This window comes from Heloderma suspectum, chromosome 4, assembly GCF_057233095.1.
Source record: "Heloderma suspectum isolate Gila_16-S chromosome 4, 16-S_ref, whole genome shotgun sequence".
NCBI lineage: Eukaryota > Metazoa > Chordata > Lepidosauria > Squamata > Helodermatidae > Heloderma > Heloderma suspectum.
Window position 1 is genome coordinate 79128369 of NC_139461.1, and position 21769 is coordinate 79150137.

The following is a 21769-nucleotide window of genomic DNA, read 5'->3' on the forward strand; positions in this document are numbered from 1 at the left end:
TCTAGCATAGCCTTGCCCAACCTGGTGCCCTTCTACTGTGTTGGAGTCAGACATAATTTCTGAGTAAACATGCTCAGGGGCAGGCTACATGCTGCAGTCATAAGAACACTTACTAGGAAGTATATCTCATTGGACACAGAGGATTTACTACTACAGAAGAAACATGATTAGGATCGGTTGGCTAAAAGCGCACTCACATTCTAAGAATAGAGCAAGAAGTGAAAAAACTGAGAAAATAGTTTATGAGGGTCCTGATACTGCTTGACAAAACTGACTAGCTGTTTGGTTATGAAAATAGTCTTCCTAATGAATGGTTCTTGACCCTGCATTTACAAGACCATTAGTGTCAGTGTTGAACCAGGGTGCAGCATAAGGAACTCATTGTCTGGCTGGTTATCAGCTCTGAAATATTAAACCTCAGGTATTCAAGAAGAGTTAGGGAGAACAAGAACTCCTATAGAAGAATATTGTATCTACAATGCAGTATTTGTAGGATAATTCCAGCAAACAGTTATTAATCCTTTTAGCTTGATATGTATTAAATCGCAACAAAAAGTCATCAATAATACCCATCTGCCACCAACTCTGAGATAACCAAAGATAAAAGCTTTTTAACATGGCCATAGAATCAAGAAAGTATATACTACAATGTTATGAAAACTATCACCGGACAATCCCAAAGTCTAAACGGAAGTTGCAGTACAAATGTTTTTGGTAACTTGTATAGAGACAGAAATGGGCATAATAGATTATTCTCCCCCCTTACTTAAAAGTAAATTCAACAGAGCTTGGTGGAACTTTTCCTTAGGTAAATGTACATAGCACTGCAGCTTCAGTGTAACTGACTGCTACACATAACAAGAAACAATGCCTAGGAATCTCTTCATTTTGAACAGGTCTTGCTTTTTGAAATGACTGTAAAGGGCTGTTATTGCCTAAAATATATAGCTTAATATCTAGAAAGAGAGATACCAGGGCTCTGTCCAGAAAACCACATTCTGATCTAGAAGCCCTTATACCCAATCCCCCTAAAGGTTTGTGAGACCTCTCTGTAGTTATTTAGTGACGACGGAAATACACTCTGCTCTTGCTCAGGAGAATTAAGCTTAATTTATTAAGGGAGCAATCCTATCCAGATGCCTGTCAGCCTCCAAATATGGAGGCTGACAGGCCTCCTTTGCAGAGTGGGAGCATCGTGGAGGCCATCTTCACCTCCACATGCTCCTGCTCTGCATTTTCACTAGATGGGCAATTTTGCCTGTCTAGCTGGAGTTCTGTGGTGTGGGAAGATGAAGGAGGCTGGGGTGACCGGAGGATATATTGTAAGCCAGTCGCCCTGGTCTCGCAGAATCACCCTCTTTCCTCCAAGGTCACCTTGTGACCTTGGAGAGGCAGCCGGCGCAGTTCTCTCCACACCAGCTGCAAAGGGGAGGGGGTGGGGAGCTCAGACTCCTGGGTCTGAGGTCAGTATGCTGTCTTTGAGCTGGGATCCAGGAATCTGAAGTATCCTATGGCCCCTCCCAGACTCTGGGCCATAGGATTGTTCCCTAAGCCCTGGAAATGAAAAATTATGACAGGGCTGTGCCTTGGTAAGCTGTGACACAAAACTAAAACCTGTCGTAATATAGCTTCAGTGATCTGAAATGCAAGTAGCAACTGCAATTTATTTAGATTTTAGTGATATATCCAAAAGGCTAAAGAAGGCAGGGACCTAACAGATGCAGATGAGATTAAGAAGAGGTGGAAAGAATACACAGAAGAACTATACAGGAAAGATCTGAATGTCCCTGATAGCCATGATAGTGCGGTCACTGAACTTGAGCCGGACATCCTCGAGAGTGAAGTCAAGTGGGCCTTAGGAAGCATTACTAACAACAAAGCTAGTGGAGATGACAGTATTCCAGCTGAGCTATTTAAAATCCTAAAAGATGATGCTGTTAAAGTGCTGCATTCAATATGCCAACAAATTTGGAACACTCAACAATGGCCACAAGACTGGAAAAGGTCAGTTTACGTTCCAATTCCAAAGAAGGGCAACGCCAAAGAGTGTTCAAACTACCGCACAATTGCGCTCATTTCACATGCCAGCAAGGTGATGCTCAAAATCCTACAAGCTAGGCTTCAGCAGTATGCGAACCGAGAACTACCGGAAGTACAAGCTGGGTTTCGAAGAGGCAGAGGAACTAGAGATCAAATCGCCAACATTCGCTGCATCATGGAGAAAGCAAGAGAATTCCAGAAAAACGTCTATTTCTGCTTCATTGACTACGCTAAAGCTTTTGATTGTGTGGATCACAACAAACTGTGGCAAATTCTGAAAGTGATGGGAGTACCAGACCACCTTACCTGTCTCCTGAGAAACCTGTACGAGGGTCAAGAAGCAACAGTAAGAACCAGACATGGAACAACTGAGTGGTTCAAAATTGGGAAAGGAGTACGACAAGGCTGCATATTGTCACCCTGCTTATTTAACTTATATGCAGAGTACATCATGAGAAATGCTGGGTTGGATGAATCACAGGTCGGAATTAAGATTGCTGGGAGAATTATCAACAACCTCCGATATGCAGACGATACCACCCTAATGGCAGAAAGCGAAGAGGATCTAAAGAGCCTCTTGTTGAGGGTGAAAGAGGAGAGTGCAAAAGCTGGTTTAAAACTCAACATTAAAAAAACGAAGATCATGGCATCTGGCCCTATTACTTCCTGGCATATAGAAGGGGAAGAAATGGAAGCAGTGACAGATTTTACTTTCTTGGGCTCCAAGATCACCACAGACGGTGACTGTAGCCACGAAATTAAAAGACGCTTGCTCCTGGGGAGGAAAGCTATGGCCAACCTAGACAGCATAGTAAGAAGCAGAGACATCACCTTGCCCACAAAGGTCCGTCTAATCAAAGCTATGGTTTTCCCAGTAGTAATGTATGGCTGTGAGAGCTGGACTATAAGGAAGGCTGAGCGCCGAAGAATTGATGCTTTCGAACTGTGGTGCTGGAGAAGACTCTTACGAGTCCCCTGGACTGCAAGGAGGTCAAATCAGTCCATCCTAAAGGAAATCAACCCCGAGTGCTCATTGGAAGGACAGATACTGAAGCTGAAGCTCAAATATTTTGGCCACCTAATGCGAAGAGAAAACTCTCTGGAAAAGACCCTGATGCTGGGAAAGACTGAAGGCAAAAGGAGAAGGGGACGGCAGAGGATGAGATGGCTAGATAGCATCACCGATGCAATGAATATGAACTTGAGCACACTCCGGGAGAGAGTGCAGGACAGGAAGGCCTGGCGTGCTATGGTCCATGGGGTCATGAAGAGTCGGACACGACTGAACAACAACAACAAATCTATATTAGTCAAATCGGCTTGCATACACATGTATGAGAGGGAATTATTCTGCAGGAAGTACAGGTAGATAAGCTAGAACCAGCATTTAGGACAGGAACACCAAGGAATATATACAAAGTTAGTAATAAAAGGGTAAAATGAAAAGAAACATAGGAATATGTCTATCAGTATATAAACCCCTTGCAAATGATTAATGGAAAGTAAAAACATGTAGTGGTAGAAATGGGGTTACGAGGAGTTGGACACGACTTAACGACTGAACAACAACAATAGCACATCAAACAATAATCAACATGCACGTATTTGAGAGTAAATAGAAATCTGAATCATGGTAAAGCAGAAAGTGGCACTGGGACTGAGATAAGGCAGGGAGTGTGACCTGAGAGAGCTCAACCTACTAGAATGAGTTAATTCTGGCTAAGGTTGAATTACTCTTGGCAATACACAGCTGTGTTGGACAGTATCTGAAAACTCTTTGAGAAGAAGAAGACAACATAGTAGTGACAACAGAGCTCTGGTCTGCAAGCAGGAATCTGGTTAGCTTGTATATGTTCATTATAGTAATATAGTTCAAAAAATACAGTAATGAAAAATAAACTAGGTTTCAACAGTACATTTGAACTGGGCCCAAGTAACAGACAAAATAAAAACTTAAATTTAAAACAATAGTATTAGAAACCTGAAGAAATCTCAAAAGGATCTTGAATGGGAAGACTCACATATGTATTTGCAGGTTCAAGACATTCAAGAATTAAGATATGAAGCTATTTCCATCTAAATCAAGAACTGTTTTGCATATGAGTGTATACTTACAAACACCGTTCTGTTTTCAGTTTGGAGATCTTCGACAGTAATCCTAAGGAAGTAAAGATAGAAAAGCAAAGATTTCTCTTTAAAAATTCCCATAAGACTTAAAGATGAAAAAGAATTAGTTTGTATGGATATTTGGAAACTGGGGCTACCAATAAATCACCCATGCACACTTTTAGGGCTGAATTCTGTTTTTTTTTCAGTATTTAAGACTTATAGTTTATTTTTAAATTACTTCAGTTCTTAAAGCAGGTAAAGCTAAACTAATAAAATTTAATAAACAAAACAAGTTAATTCATTAGATTTCAACATTTTTTTGAAAGTTAAACACAAACTACAAAAATATACAAAAAAGATAAAAATCCAAACACTTCAATTTCAGCTGTAGAACACATGTTTGTCTAAAAATAAAGATCTTTATTGCTCTCCTGAAAGCAGATGAATGTGATATACTTTGGATGAAAAGTTCTACACGCAGAGAGCCACCACAGAAACATCTCTATTCCCTGTAGAGGCCACTTTTACCTAAAACACGACAGGAAGGGATACAACTGTCATATCAGCCAAAGGTGATAAAAATCAGTCCTAGCCACAGGCTTCACTTGGGGAATCCAGGAGGAGGTCCAGATGCCAAGAGTATGCCTAAAGTTCAAACCTGTTCCTCTGGAGTGAGTATGACAACACCCAGGACAGGCGAATTCACCACTTGTCCAGCCAAAGAACTACCCATCACAAGCTATCTTGCCTGAACTGAGTTTCAGTTTCATCACCCTCACCCAGCCCAAGTATCCATTCATGACCAAGACTCGTGTTCCAGATGGAAAGAAGAATTGATGGAAAGAATTAATGGCATTCCAGATGGAAAGAAGAATTATGTTCAACAAACAATATCAGAATTCTAATGCTTGAAAATTGCTCAATTTTCAACAACAACCTCCCATTTCCCATCTCCCCTTGGTCCTCCCATGAGGGAGGGGTCCTTAGCCATGACCCAGCTATTAAGGCTGGCTAAAATGTGTAGACTCCTGCCCTCACAATCAAGGCTGTCTCAGTTCTGAACCCTGCCCAGAAGTTAAATTGAAATGGGTCCAGTTTTATTCCTAAGTACCTCAAGCTGTTCAATACAATGATCTACAATTTGTTTTATTTAAGCAAATGCGTCAAAGTTTGGAAATGCTTCTGTTTAGAGAGCAACAGTCATGCCAAAAATGAATATCATGGACCATTACAAGAGAAAGACAAAATAGAAAATGCATGGAAGTTACTTCAAAAGAAAATTTGAAGAAAGCAGGGAAGGACTACTCTTGTCTCACAAGCACGCAGCACCAGAAAGGCATTATGCTTGATCGTGCAGATCAGACAAGAAAGAGTTTTTCTTAAAAAGTGACTGCTATTTGACAAATCAGTTAGATATCTGGCATTAAGACCCCTATAAAGTGCTCTGCTTTAATCCGTCTCCACACCCATCAGATGGAATGAGACTGCACAACAATGAAGCTCCTGTAAGAACAGGTAGTCTGTTTGGCACAGTATTTGGTACTGTAACACTAGCAACCTGAACTGCTACTGAAGCAGCAGTGTTTAAAAGGCAATGCTATAATTGAGTGTCACTACTTCAGCTGAATTCAGGAACAGCTAAACTTACCAAAGTGTTTCAAAAATCTTTCTGGAGCAATTTTCAAGCATTAGAATTCTGATATCGTTTGTTGAAAACATAGGGATGCTAACATTACAGAAATTGTTTTGCAGAGGACTAGAAACTTTCCCTTTTCTCCACTACTCTCCTTCAGTAAAACAGACTGGTATATAATTAATAAAAGATGGGCTATTTGTGCTTAAACCAGATTAGTACAGATGGGATGATGGAGGGGAAAAGGCTTAAGTGGACCTGCCTTAAATTGCTGCCCTTCTCCCTTTCAACAAAACTTACGAGAACTCAAACACAGGTACACATTCTATATATAGCTCACCAGAGAGCTAAACATATTAAAAGCATGGTAAGGACAAGATTTACCTTTAATGTATTTCTGCACACAATTTTCATTTGGTTTAAACTAAACTGAATCATAGCCTAGGAAATGCTATAGGTTGGATCCAGACTAAGTTAGTTAACTTAGCTCTCCTGAAATTAATGGGACATGTTAGTTGTGACTTAACTTTCCCACTGATTTCAATGGGACCCGAGTTCAACTAACTTTATCTGGATCCAACCCTATATTTACATGTGCTTTCATTTTTTGTCTATTTAGTTTAGATTATCCGCACAAAGGGTGGAGGGCTAGCTGGTCAATGATAATGTGGGAACATTTGCTGAGCAAACTGGAGGGTGAGAAGGGGGTTTGCTTACCCTTCCCCATCCACCGATTCTCATCTACAAACCTCTCCCCAGGAACTTCCCCCCCACACACCCATTTTGGCTTATTTCTGGTCTCAGAGCTGGTGGGGGGAGGGGGGGGAGGTTGAAATATATGAAAAACAGCTAACTGAAGGGATTGCAGAAGAAGGGTTAAGCATCTTCCCCTGCCAACTCTGCCTTCAAAATCCTCCCATTAGATCAACATTATAGAGGCAAATATAATGTGTAGTTTCACCCTAACTTTTAGGGATGTTTTTCATAGCCATTTTAATATCCTGTGCCTTTATCAATCAGACTTGTTAGTTCATCCACAATAACATATAAATTTGCCCAATTTAAGGGACAGGAATGAACCAAAGTAGAGAGAAAACATGTGTAACCATTTGAGCACACAAAATCAAGCTTGCATTTGAAGTCAAGACAATCAGCAGCAAGCACAGTGTGCTCAATCCAATTTTCCTAAGCCACATTCTGTTAAAACCTTTAAAAAAATTAGAAGACACAAAATGTCATGCTTTGTTTTCTTGGTAGCATAAAGATGAGGGTTACACACAGAAAACAAAAAGACAGAGCACAACCATAAGTAACTGTCAGTCTCTTATTTTCCTGATTACTTATATAAGATATATTTTGCTGACATTTAGAATTAAAAATTCATGACTCAGTTTTAATTCGTATTTATAGACTTCAGAAATAAGTGAAGTCCAGGCAAGTCTGTATTTGATGAGTCTTAACTATCACCAGTTCTACTGGAGGATCCCCACCTTTTGAAAAAATTAACTATCCTTCAGGCATGTCTTTGATGTAATCACACAGGATCTAACTTCACCAAGCATTGTGGAGAACACAGTAACAAAATCTGAGGCATGAAAAAATCTGCCTTATGCCAAGACTGCACTGACATACCTACAGCCAATCTTAACCAGGTTATTCAGAAGTCTCCTTGATTTCATTCAGATTTATTTCCAAGCGTACATACCCTGGTCTCCTCTCATCTGGACTACTGTAATGTGCTCTATGTGGGGTTACCCTTGAAGACAGTTCGGAAGCTGCAGCTGGTACAGAATGCGGTGGCTCGCCTGATTAAAGGCAGCTGCTGGCATGATCACATCACTCCGGTGCTGAAGGAGTTGCACTGGTTACCAGTTGTTTTCTGGTCCAAATTCAAGGTGTTGGTTTTGACCTTTAAAACCCTATATGGTTCCAGCCTATCTTAAGGAGGGCCTCCAGCAACACCAGACAGGTTGCTTAACAAGATCAGCCTTGGATGGCCTTCTCTCTGTCCCATCAGCCAGGACAGCTAGGCTGGTGAGGACGAGGGAGAGGGCCTTCTCTGCGGTGGCCCCCACTCTGTGGAACTCCCTCCCTAGGGAATTCCACCATGCCCCCTCTTTAATGAGCTTCCACCACGCATTAAAACCGTGGTTGTTTAGGCAGGCATTTGTGGGTTGGGGTATGGGTATATTTAGAAATATGGTGTTTTAATGTAGAATTTTATTGTTTTAAAACTGTATTGCTGTACATCACCCAGAGTGGCTGGGTGACCGGCCAGATGGGCGATTAAGAAATTTAATAAATAAATAAGTAGGGTTATGACCCTAATGTATTTTGAAAGGTTACCCATAAGTTTTTTTAAAAAAAATTCTAAAGAACTTTGAGTTTTGTGCTAAACATTACAAAGAGTCATTAGACAGCTTATTATTTTAAACCTTAGTTTTCTGTTATTTGGCTCCATGACATATAAGCACTCCTTAGATTGTCAAATTCTGTGCTGATGATGTCTCAGCATGTGCCCTGCTGACGACATACCACCCACTGTAAAAACTCAGCTGAGGAACGAACCGAGACAAAAGAAGCAAAGGTTATGTTTTTTTTCATTTTTAACCATCACAGTGCTAATAAACATAGTAAATTTAATAAACTTAATTCATGGCCTGGAATGTAAAATATTTTGATAGGTTTCCTGCTGCTCTCCTGATTTGATGCAGAAAGTTCTGAAGCAAATCAGAGTAAATGTTTATGCCTCACACTTGCCACCTTATACCATGATTCTTCTTAGCTTCCAGTGATGGGGTGAGAGTGTGCCTCATCAGATATCTGCAATAAAGCAAGTGTCAATTCCTGCTGAATCATAGTATATGTTAGCCAGGCTGCTTTAATTACTCCATGAAACAGGGCAAAACATACCTGGATTTCACTTTGCCTCTGGGATCCTAACCTTGCCCACTACTTTCATTGGTATCACAAGTAGATTGAACAGTGGCCTTTGCAGAAGGCAGCAGCATAATTGCACCAAATTCCTAGTATCTGACTGTATCTGTTTCCTCATATAGGTTAGCCTGCCAGGTAAAGTGTGATGTGCTTCTGGTTGTCTTTCTGCCCACTGGATCTTGATATTGCCTGTTAGCATTGCTGGCAATCTTGGATATGAGTTGGGCAATTCTCTCCGCATACAGAATGCAATTGTATGGTAGACACACAACAGGAGCAGTAGCTAGGAGTCTTCATGCATCTCCAGTTTCGAGACTAGCTCCTTAACATGGATACTTGACTGGGACTGTAGTCTTAAATATGCTTACTAGGGAGTATGCCCAATTGAACACAGTGGGATTTGCTTCCAAGTTAAAATGCATTGGGGCAGTTTGCATGTAATGACAGCCCATGGGTTAAATAAATCATGGGCTGTCAGGAGCAAGCAGAGAGAGCAGCCACGCTGCCTGCAGTGCACCAGCCACTTCCACTTTTAATCAACAACCTGTGATCAGCCAGTTCGTAGGTTGTTGAGCATGACATGTGAACCAGGACCAATGAGTTGTTTAGAGATTAAACAACACAGCAGTTAACCCAACAATAAACCATGGGTTAACTGCTGAGTTGTTTAACCCCTAAACAAACCAGCAGTTAACTCATGGTTTGCTGTTGGGCCCTAAACAAGTCATTGGTCCAGGTCCACAGTTAACCCATGGTTTGTTTAACCCCTAAACAACTCATCAGTCCAGGTTTGCATGCCACACTCAACAAACCTACGAATGAACTGAATGTAGGTTGAGTAAAAGCAGAAATGGTGGCCATGCAGGAGGCAGCATGCTTGCTCTCTCCCACTCATGCATGACAACCCATGGATTGTTTAAACTATGGGTTGTCGTTATGTGTGAACAGGCCATAAGGTTGTACTGTGGGATTGGCTCCATCAGTTTTCATCAGAGGAATCTCTTGTGATTTTGCTGTCATTTCTACATTCCAAATATGAACTGCAGTCAGAAAATCTTATGAAGGACCCACTTATTCTTCTCTTGCATACTCTGCTTAATTTCTGCATCACAGTGATGATTTAGATTAGCAAAATATTAAATCTGCTTGACAGTTTATGATCACCATTCAAGCAAAAGTAAGACTGATGGAATTATTTAGCTAAACCAGAAAAAATTCTAATTGTCAGTGTTGGAAACTATATGTCTTCAAACATACAACTAAACAGTCAAACTAAACAGTCAAACAAGAGAAGCCCACATTAATTTGGAATGATCATCCACTCCCATCCACTACATGACTGCCATCTTGTTATATTCTCACCACATGTTTCCTGAATACACAAAACACAAAAGCCAGCTGATCAGGAGCAAATTACGTTGTATTTGTTCAGTAAACACACAGAATTTATACCTGGAGTCCAACCATGTAAACAAATTCAAAACTCAGAAACGACTATTGAAGTGAACAAACCAGTATAACTTATCTTTTAGCATTACAGTGTTTTTATTCTATAAAAATATGTGCAGTTCCTAAGGCTGCTAATTCGGCAATAATCCATGGTACTTGGCATTGTTCTGTCAATCATTAGATGCAGAGATCAATAACCACAGCATTACCTTTGACTTCTTTATCATGACATTCCTTCAGTTTGGACCAGAGCTCCTTGAAGTAGTCAGCAGTAGGTTCTGCAGAGTTGGGGCTTCCACAGCTTCCTCCAGAAGCACTCATTTTGACTTCCTGTGTCCAGTTTTTCACGTGTTTTCTGCAGTTCTTGCTGTTTTGACACCCTTTTAGGTTTACATTACAGTTACAAAGTTGTTTTCTAGACTACTGGATTTCTGCAATGACAGGTTGACAATGTTTACAATATATTTATCCAATTATGGCTTGCAACAGTAGATGAAATACATCTTACCCCCGTCATTGCTATTTTCAGGTCTAGGCAAAACTATTAAGAGTTCCATATAACTGCCTTCCTGCAAGTTTTTAAAAACAACAAAAACAAAGGACAGCCACTGGAAGTCCGCTTTTGCCCCCTCTCAAAATCTCTTAAGCTGTTTATTTTCCAGCAGGGGAAACAATATAGGGTTGTATTTTACATGCATATATAGAAACACTTGAATAGCTTGCATACAGATGAGCCCAGGCTCTGTGGCCTTGAACTACCCCCCCCGAGGGGTAGCCGTATTAGTCTGTTGCTGCAAAGTGTCTTGAAGCACCTTTATTATGGCATAACTTTTTGTGGATTACAGTCCACTTCATCAGATGCATGAAGTGCTATCCTGAATTACAGGTATACATACACATTGGGGGGTGGGGTGGGAGAGAGAGACTGAAAAGAGAAAAGTTAGAGGGAAATGAAATGCAGAAAATGTCTAGTAGGCTAATGCCCAGGATAATGGCACGAGTTAGAAGTAGAATTTCAAAGTAGTTTAGCACGAGTTACAAATAGAATTTCAAACTAGTTTAGGACACACACCTATGTGTGTGCAGACAGAAAAAAGTCAATTTTTTTTTTTTTGCAAATCCCAGCATCCTCTGGGAGTTGTAGGACTTTTTTCTGTCTAAACATGCATAGGATTGCACTCTTAAAGGCTGTTTCAAGTATATGACATGCAATTCCACTTCAGTGAGCAATTCATACTGAACAACGGTAGAGTTAAGAGATTAATAGCTCACTGGTGGACTGTAGCACTAGGAGCCATCCATCTAGAAACACCCTAAGACAGCCTTCCCCAACCTGGTGCCCTCCAAGTGTTTTGGACTACAACTCCCGTAATTCCTGACCATTGGCCATGCTGGCTGGGGCTGGGAGTTGAAGCCCAAAACATCTGGAGGACACCAGGTTGGGGAAGCCTGCCCTAAAACACTTATGTTAATAGTATCGAAGTACAATTTCCTGATGATTCATGAACAGATAATTACATGTAGCCAAGTCTTGTTAGGTTAAGATCTAAATGCTTTAGAGCTGGGGTCAGCAATGCAGTACTCACAGGCACCAGACTATTCCCATAATCCTCCACCAAGGCCCCCTGCCCTCCTGAGTAAAAAAAAAAAGAGGGGAAAAAAGGCTGCTTGGGGTCAGCTTAGGGGGTTGGGAAAACTGGAAAGGGCAGGGAGGCAAGGAGGGGACTGGGAAACCCAGTGGCAAGGAACCATGTGGGAGGAGAGGTGTTCTTGTGTGGTCGATGAATAGCTTGCATGGCTGTCTGTCTATGAGTGTGTGTGTGTGTATGAGAGAGAGTTTAGGAGTGATCCAGAGGGGAAGGAGAAAGAGAAAGTGTGTGTGTTTTGGGAAAGGAGTATTCCTGAGAGTGAGCCATTTTTTGATGGTGCCCCAAACACTCTCTCAAAAATCCAAATGTGCCCATAAGCCTGAAAAGGCTGGAGAACCCTGCCTTAAGGGCAAGTCATTTCGGTATAAAACTTCTCCCCAATATACAAATGCATAGTTACCCTTTAACCATCTTAATGTATTCATCTTTGGGTGGCTACAGCGATCAATAATTTTAACGATTTGTCCCATTCCCTCCATTTCTCTCACAGAGCTCCTGAGCCTTTAGTAAGTTCCAAAGAGCTAGCCATCTTACAATGCAATCTACTCACTGAGTTCAATGGGACTTACTCCCAGGTAAGCGTGGAGGATTGCAGCCTAGTCTATTCAAGCCTTATGGTGTCCGAAGACCCCTCTTTGGTTTTGCACCGTTAGCAGTTTTCGCGAAAGGGAAAACTCTAAAATGCACGGCCGTGGTGCCGCCGTAAAGGCACAGAAGCTCGCCTGAGAAGGGAGAGCGGGCCTTGGTGCGACATGAGGTAGACACACCTCCAGAGAGCACAGAACACCCCTTCGGAGTTTGAAAAGAGCGGCTTTTTCGAAAGGGTGAAGGGACGAGGAAGAGGATCCTGTTTCCGGCTGGGACACAGTAGGGCGCGCTTTCCCTGCCTCGCTTAACTCTGAAAGGCTCCTGGCCCAACTGGAAAAGCAAAGTTGGGGCGGCTTTGCGGGGGCGGTTATGGGGTGCTCGGCCGTGTTGGTGTTGGCTGGAGGAGGGGCGAGGGAGGGGGCCGCTTTTAGCTCAGACAAAGGACTGAGAAGGAGGCACGAAGCTCCGCGGATTAAGTTGGAAGGCTGTGGAAGGACCCAGGAGGACGAGCCAAAGCCGGGAAGCGCGCTGAGGGAGACGTCCGCTCGCGGCGGCGCTGCCTCAGCCCCGTGTCAGGGGGGGTCGTGTGGGAGAGAGCGAGCGAGCGAGCAAGCAAGCAAGCAAGAAAGAAAGAGGGCACGTTATTACCCGGCGACGGCGGCTGGCTGCTTCATCGTCCTCTGGCTCCCTCGCCTAGTTTTGTTCAAGATAAGCCGCAGCAAAGGGAAACAGAAAGCGAGAGAAAGACGACTTTTATTTTTTGCCGAGCGACAAGTAAAGGGTGATTCCGCCCCCCCCCCCCCCGGCTCAGTTTGTGACAGGAGGGCGAGCGAGTTTGGGCGAGGAGCTTTTGGCGGGACGGAGCTGCCCCTGGTGGCCGGAGGCTGTGTTGGGTGTGCTTGCTTGCTACTGTCCAGGGTGGAGAGGGATTCCCTCTGACCGTGCCAGGAGGGACGCCGCCCGCCTTTCCTGGTCTGTTGGTGATTCTTTGCTAGCAGTGCTTAATTTGAGGCATGGGAAGACTATGTGAAGTAGCAATAAAGGAGAGAGTGCCTCAGAGCAAGTGCAAAGTGCCTTTCCCTGTTCACCACTGAGGGAAGCGGAATCTTCTTCCTCATCGCTGCGATTAAGGGCCAAAACAAGCAACACTTTAAGGGCACAATGCTATGCGTGTTTATACAAAAAGAAGTCCTACAATTCCCAGCATAGCTGGCTGGGGAGTGCTGGGAATTGTAGGACTTTTTGTCCTTATAAACACGCATAGGATTGCGCCCTCAAAAATAACAGCTATGTCTTGTTTGCATTTTTACTCTAGAGTAAGTGCGGGCCCCCCAATCCGGATTTTAAAAGGCCCCCTGCCACCCATGCTAAGGTCCCAATCTGGATTGGGGGCCCTGCGCTTACTCTAGCATAAAAATGAAAAGAGGTAGCTGCTAGATACATTTAGGGTGCAATCCTATGCATGTCTAGACAGAAAAAAGTCCCACAACTCCCAGCATTCTCCAGCCGGCTGGCTGGGAGTTGTAGGACTTTTTTCTATTTAAACATGCATAGGATTGCACCCTTAAAGTAGTGTCTGTTTTGGCCCTTAGCTGAAGGGCTTCCAAATCAAAAGATAAGACTTTCAGATGAACATTCACCGCTTATTCTCCACCCTGCACCTCGATGTTTTAGAAATGAGATGCTGCTCACTTATAGTTGTAAGTTCTGCCTCTTAAATCAGAATAGAACTATCTCTGCTTTAAATGTCCAAGAGAGGCTTTTTTGTGTATAAAAATAATTAGTGCATTTTAATTCAGCAACATGCTTGTAGTTCTGAAAGTTCCACATTCATGGAGGGCTGTCCTTTCTTTCAGAATCAGGAGGCTGGTGTTAAGATTTATTTTTACTTATGGGAACAATGTATGCATGAAATGACTTTCTAAAGCCTTGCAAGTAAATCAACAGCATTCACCAGCCCACAAAAATAAACTACTAGCCTGTCTGGTTGTCCACACATATTTTACTTATTCTCTTATATTATTAGAACCCAGGGATTGGTGGGAGATTCAGGATAGCAGCGGAGGCTGGTGGTTCCAATTTTGGTGGGGCAGTAAATCCATTGTGGGCTTTAGTCAGAACCAGCCAGAACTCTAAGGAGTTATCCAAGGTGCTGAACCCATTTTGGGGATAGCATTCAGCACTTTGGATATCTCCTTTAGAGTTCTGGCCCGTTCTGACTAAAACACCACCCCACCAAAATCAGAGCCATCAGCCTCCACTGCAGGATGGATAAAAGGAAATATTTATTCACACAGATTAAACTATGGAACTCTACCACAAGTGATGGCCACCAATCTGGATGACTAAAGGTGATTAGATAAATTCATGGAGGACAAGGCTATCAATGGCTAGTAGTCCTGATGGCTACATGCTACCTCCAGTGTCAGAGGCAGCATGCCTATGTACACCAGTTGCTGGGGAACAGGAGTGGGAGGATGCTAGTACACTCATGTCCTGCGTGTGGGTTTCCCATAGGCAGCTGGTTGGTCACTGTGCGGACACAATGCTGGACTAGATGGCCTTTGGTTCTGGTTCAGCACAGCTCTTCTTATGTTCTTATATCTATGTGAGAAACCAGAGGAAGAAAGGCACCAATAATGAGGGAAAAAAGAGATGAAATCTCAAAGATGCACAAAAATAAATATTTGATTGGTTACAGAGCACACTAGAGAATGCAGTTGTGTGCTTTTTAAGTGCCCCTGAAGAAATATATTTCAAAACACGTTGGGCCAATAAAAAGTTTATTTTTGTGCACTTTTGAGAGTTCATCCTTCCTTTTCTCCTATTTATTATTGAAGTGATTTTTAATCCACCCTTCAGCACAACTGCTCTCAGATCAGGTAACAAATCATTTGGGAGACATCAATAACCTTGAAATTAAAAACAAAACAAAAGGAAAACCCCTTCAAATTCCAAGCCTCAATATGTCCCTATTTGCCTGGCTCATCCTTATGTCAGATGCTGTGTAGAACATAAAGGTGCTTAGAAGGTTTGTAGAGGAAGAGCTCAGCACATAATTAATGAGCATTTGGGACAGATCCAGAGGGTCTCTAACCTTTTTGTGTGGGGGGGGGGGGAATCACAAAATGGGTGCCATGGCATATGGCCATTCATCACAGTTATTACTGCAACAAAACACCTATTTCATAGAAAGGCTGGTGAGGCTAGAAAACAAATGCATTCCTTTGAGCCCAGTTTTGTGCTCCACCAAAACACTTCACAGAAAGTCAAGCCAATTTCCTTAAATCACTTCTGAATAAATTCTTCTAAACTTATTTCCCCCAGACTTATTTCCCCAAATAGGAAGATCACCTTCAAATCATTTTGACCCCGTCCCTCACGAACCAACACAAAAATCCACACTGCCAAAACCTAAAAACCACCCTTTCCCTCTCAGGATCAATGCTCCCAAATACATGCACCCCTCCTCTAGATCACCCCAAACTCTTGTACACACCCCAAAGCAGCCATCCACCCAAAGGTACAACCCCACAAGCCATTCATCCATCTCTCTCACACACACCCCTCCTCCCACATGGTCAGTCCCCAGCTGCTCCCCACTGGCTTCCCCCTCATTCCCACCCCAATTTCCCAACCCCTTCTCAGTAGTTTTCTCAACTGACTTTCCTCTCCTCCCCCAGCTCACTTTTTTTTAATTAACTTCCACTTACATGCAATTAATGATGTAATTATCGTATGTGATTCATAGCGCATGACAAGAAATGGGAGAATACTGAAAAAAATACTGTGGCCTGTTTGGGGTTGGAACCACTCTTACGACTTTATACAGGCTTTATCTAGTGTTACAGACCAAACATGCATTTTTGCAGGAAGTCTACCCTAACACCTAGCCTATGTGCTGCTGCCAGTGGACGTCATAGTATAGGATGAAGTTACAATACTACTTTATTTTAGCACTGGTGCAGTGCAATCCTAAGCATGTTTACTCAGAAGTAAGTTCCACTGAGCTCAGTGGGACTTACTCCATAGTATGTGTACGTAGGTGGTGTCCACTTAGGCTGCAATCCTATTTCAGCCAAAGTTTCTAAAAGAGGAGAGGTATTTCAGCAATTTCATACAGTAATAACTTCAGTGATATTGTGCCTGACTTGCACTACAGTATATAAGTGCAAAATAAGAGCTGGGTGCAGTACACCTGGCTCTTTGGGGCTGATGAAAACTATTGAAAATAATGTTCTCAATGAATTCAGAGTAGATGTTGAAGTTTACTACAGTATGTGTCATTTGTCTAGAAGGAGTAAACACCCACACCTAGACAATAAAACTGTGGGGAAAGGACTAGCATTGTAGCACCTGAAGATCTCCATGACCTCATAGCCAAATGTTAATACTGTACTTAACACATTAATGGTGATGGAAGAATATCTAACTAACAGAGACCTTACTTGTCCACGTGATTACATTCGTTTTCAGTTACAGTTCTTTCCTATTATCCTTGTTACTGTGCAAGAAGACCCACTTGCTAGGTCAAGCTAATTATTAAATTGCAGTCAAGTGATTCCCAGAAGCATAGTACTGTATCAGAAGTTTTGTTGTCACTTGAATATTGAGTTATTTCCAGAGGCCAATCTAAATGGAAATGCTTTGTGAAGCGATTTGGGCAAAATCCACATTTTAACAGAATCGAATTAACTCTTCCCACGGTACACGTGGTGCTGTATTCCTCCGCTTTTGAAGTGTATACGGGAACTGAAGCCGCATTAGTTGGGGTGGGGCAGGCAAGTCCTGCCGCAAGTAGAAATGAATGTCAGCAATTGCATAGATGCGGGGCAGCCAATGAGCAGAGGCTTGTTCAACGAACTGCAATGCAGGACTTGCTTATGAGTAGATGTTCATGACAAACCCTGCATACCTCCCCCCCTACACACACACACACACACATTTATGAGGCCGGGAGGCAAGCAGGCAGCCGCTGCCACCCGGAGACTGAGCAGAATGAGCGGGAGTGCAAGAGGCGCTGAGAGCAGAGAGCGTGGAGCTGGCGAGGAGGAAGAGCAACTAGCACATTGTCTTTGATGTATATTAACTGCCTAATTAACAAGCTCCCCCCCCCACAACACAGGCTCAATGGAGTGCTTCTGACTACATGTTCATGAAAATCATCTGCCCTGGCATCCATCCTTTCTTAGCTGTGCAGCTTCGAATCAACAGGCATCCACCATTTCTCAGCTGTGCTCCTTCATAGCTGCACAGTTTCAAAATGGCAGGGCTGGCTCCCCTGCCCCCACTCCCAAGCTCAAGTATTTAAAGTGAGAGGCAGCTATGTGGAACTGAAGGCAATTAGTTACCCCTCTGCTCCCCACATGCCCCCACCCCATGCTACTTTCCCTTCTGCTAATCAGCACTGCTTCCGCCAGCCCGTGCCGAAGGCAGCTGAGGTGACACAGACTCCCGAACAGCACTGAAACCACTGTAATAGGAAAATCTAACACAAAATGAGTTTGAAAAAAAACCCAGATTTAGGGCAAGAAATGCCTGGCTAGCTACAGAGAGCAATGTGCATCATCTGACACTATCAGTTTGGGGGTGGAGTAGAACCGGAGTAAAATCCCCATGTAGATGGGGCCCAGAACTGAGTATATTAGAACAAAACTTCTTACAATGCAATTCTTTGCATGTCTATTCAGAAGTTAACCCTATTGAGTTCAATGGGACTTAGCCCAAGGTAAGTGTGTATAGGATTGCAGCCTAAGTAAGTTTATAGGTAAATATGTAATAAGATACAAACAAATTTGAAGCTTGCCATCACACCAGTCTTCACTTGAAGTGATACTAAAAAACTGGAGAATTTATTGTAGGATATGAGCCAGGATTAATATAGTCTGTTATTAAATACCATGATGGCTTAACTGAAAAGGTCTGGCATAACTATAAGTGTTTTAGTGATTGGGCCCCATGAATGATTGCACAAGTGGCAGATACAACATCACAGAGTGCTTTTAGAAGCGAAACTTCACAACAGATGCATAAAACTTCATTTAAGTTGTGTGAGTTGCACGCATAACTCTGTGTTATATGGATGAAGGGTTTCTTGTAACACACTGCTCTCCTGGGAGGAGATTCAGTTATTTGTCTTTGAGACATGTCCAATATAAAGCAATGCCAAGGTATAAATATGATTGATTTGGGACTATCAATTGCATTCCTCCATTCTTCCTTCTGTGAATCTTGATTCTCAATACTAAAGTCTTGTTCTTATGAACTATATCACCTGCTGCCATTCTGGACTCTCTCCTCTGCTCAGTCTGTTTCCACGAAACTTGAACTCTAGAGGCTTGCACTGGAAGCCTTGTGCCCCAAAGGATGGTCTCCTAACACACATACAGATACAGAATTCCAGTGTATATGAGATTCTTTCTTTGCAGGTTAGCTTTCCATATAGGCTGCAATCCTGCACACAGTTAGATGTTTAAATCCCTTTGAAATCAGTCCTAGCTATGTTCAGCATTAAAGCACTAGACAGTAGTTAACACAACTCTAAAATATTAGGTGAAGATGCTCTTTGTAACTAGTAACTTAGGCCATACTAAATTCTCCTCTGTGTCTGCAGATTTCAGGGAAAGATAGCATAAATTTCAATTTAACCGGAACAATCATTTGTGATTATTGTTCCTTGAAAATCACTGTCCCTGTTTTGCCATTGTGGATGATGCAGAGTATGACTTTAAAAATTTGTTTGCTTGAGTTGCACAAGTACTTTTTGTCAGGTTGAAAAGCCTTCCCCTAGGTTGCTAGTAAGGAGCAGAGGGATCAGTGGTAGAGCGCATATGCAGAAGGTCACAGGTTCAATTTGTGGCATCTCCAGTTAAACGAAGCAGGTGCTGGATAGCTACTGTCAGCCAGAGTAGCCAATACTGGGTTTAATGGACAAGTAATCTGGTGTTGTATAAGGCAGTTTCATATGTTCCAGTTTGTTACCTGAATGGAAGGGGACAGACACATGAATGCTAAGGTATCATGTACTGCAGAGTCTGCCACTTCAAGGAATGGAATTCGCAAAGCTCATCTTGAACTGTTTATAGCTTAAGGCAATAACAGACTACATCTAATGTTAAGTGAGGGGACTTCTGGTCACTCAGTGGATGTTTCCCTTCCCCTCCTTCCTGCTGCACGCCTTCCATATCTGTTCCGGAGGGTCCCCCAACCCTCTGAAGCAGATATGGAAGGTGCACAGGGTAGGATGCAGGATGGAGGGGAAATTCGATCTGTCAGTGGTGTCTGTTCCACTGGCTGAAGGATGCTATTGGATACAACCCACTGTTTTTTCTAGTGTGCTCTTCAATTTGGGTGAAAAGTAGCTTGGATGGTAGGCAGTGGAAAGCTGTTTTTCAGGAAATTGTTTGCTATTACTGATATTCTCACAGGAATCCAAATAAGCTTCCAAGGAATCCCAGGGTTTTCTGGAACATAATTTGAAAACCACTTCAGTAGGGAACCCTTTGATAACATAACCCCCTGTGATTATTGTGGAAGGCATTCATCGAAACACAATGGGGATGGGAATGGAGTATGTGGATGATCACAGAAGAACTTTCTCTGTATGAGAAGAACTACAGAAATGATTAAATTGCAACTTTTTGTAACACTGTCTCTGATCCTAAAAACAATCATTTTATAAATGCAAACAAAGTATGTCTAATCTTAATTTCCATGTTAATCAGAATCTAGGGTTCTGAAATCTATCTCAATATCTTTTATCATGATCAGTAATGTTAAATAAACATTTTATTTCTTGGTCCTCTTATCACGTTCCCCATGTCCTTTTCAGTACAGGAAAGCCGCATGCCAAAATACTTCATTTGTTGCTATGAAGAATATATAGATATAGAGCAGTATAAAAAGTTTTCCTTCAGGTGAATCCAAAGTTATGTTTCTTTCTTGAGGGAATCCTGTGTTTTTGGAACAGCAGGTTGTCCCCTATATGCTACATACAAACAACTTTCCACACTCTGCTGAATTTCAGAATGAACTTTCCATGTGGTGTGGGGAGCTGCTGCTGTTATTGTTTTAAAAATTCAACCCCGGGCACAGAGATCATTGCATGGTTTTCTGCACTATAGCCATAATATTGAAACTAATATTGATTTGACATAGATTGGCACAAGAGGCAATAAATCCAAACTATTAATTTGTTTTCTGTGTTGCCCTAACAAACACCAAGTTAATTTGTTTAAACTCTAAAATTTTCAAAACAGCATGTAAAGGGAGATAATATGATCATTTAAAAACATTGCTGTAAAATATGTAATACATTAGATAACTTGGAAATTGCTGTACTTTAAAGGCAGCCATTCAATATCTGCTTTATCAGAGAGCTGGTCTTGAATATTTTTTTATTAATGCCAATTAGTTAAATGTTGTTCAAAAATCCTTTCAATAAACAATAAATAACAAAAAATGCATCCCAAGTTCCATTACTTAGTGATAATTTTATAAGAAGTGAGACTAAGGGTACAATCCTATGCATGTTTAGACATTAAAAAGTCCTACAGGTCCCAGCATGCCCCAGCCATGCTTGGCTGGGGGATGATGGGAGTTACAGGACTTTTTTCTGTCCAAACATGCATAGGATGGCACCCTAAGGGATTAATCCCAAACTTCCCCCTGAAATTGGTTGAGAGGCCATAGGATGCAGTGGAAGTGTTGCTCCTCTGCCGGAGAGGGAGATCCACCAGCAGGACAACACTTGCATGACTGGCAGATCCCCAGTACACAAGTGCAAAAGTCCACTGGTAGTGGGGGTCAAAACAGAGCAGGATACTAAGTCCCATCTTTACCACAACACACCCACAAAAGTGGCCTGTAACTACAGCAGCCCTGAGCTGGCATACTTAATTCCCTCCCATTGCAGTCAATGGGGAAGGGAAAGCCCAAAAGCAAAAGATGCCCTTTCCCACAGTGAGATGGCAGGGTTTTGGATGTTGTGGATGCTCCACCATACACTCCAATCCAGCTAAAGTTAATCATACGTAAATCTAGTGGAAACCAGGGGGGAAGTGAGTTGTGACACTTAAAAAGATGCACAGTACTTTTAATGGGAGGTGCAGTGCTCTTATGTATCTTTATTCAGAAGTAAGTCCCACTGAATTAAATGTGGCGCAGACTGAACAGGGCAACTAACTTCACCTGGATTAGGGTATAAAACTGCAATCCTATATATTCTTGCTTGGAATGAGCTCCAGTGCATTCAGTAGGACTTACATCCATGTTGACATATATAGAACTGGGCTGTTAATTTCTAAAATTATACAATTCTTTTTGAATGATGAGGACACATTCTCCTGCACATTACAAAATTATT

The 21769-nt window shown here is 42.2% G+C and overlaps 1 protein-coding gene across 4 annotated transcripts in view; it reads right to left on the minus strand.

Moving 5' to 3' along the window:
• The window catches only part of RBBP8 (RB binding protein 8, endonuclease), a 60492-nt gene extending 47208 nt beyond the window's left edge, over positions 1–13284 (minus strand). For 2 of the 4 annotated variants that reach the window (XR_014790132.1, XM_084849719.1), the window contains exons 1-3: positions 13054–13284; positions 10378–10599; positions 4156–4198 (exon numbers count right to left, since the gene is read on the minus strand). Coding sequence is in view for 3 of the 4 variants with exons in the window: in XM_084849719.1 (XP_084705845.1) it covers positions 4156–4198; positions 10378–10489 (155 nt within the window). In the remaining variant the exon portion in view is untranslated. Of the gene's footprint in view, positions 1–4155; positions 4199–10377; positions 11502–11654 lie in introns of all 4 variants that reach the window. The other 2 variants (XM_084849721.1, XM_084849720.1) reach the window with 2 other exon arrangements.
• Between the last annotated feature and the right edge of the window lie 8485 nt (positions 13285–21769).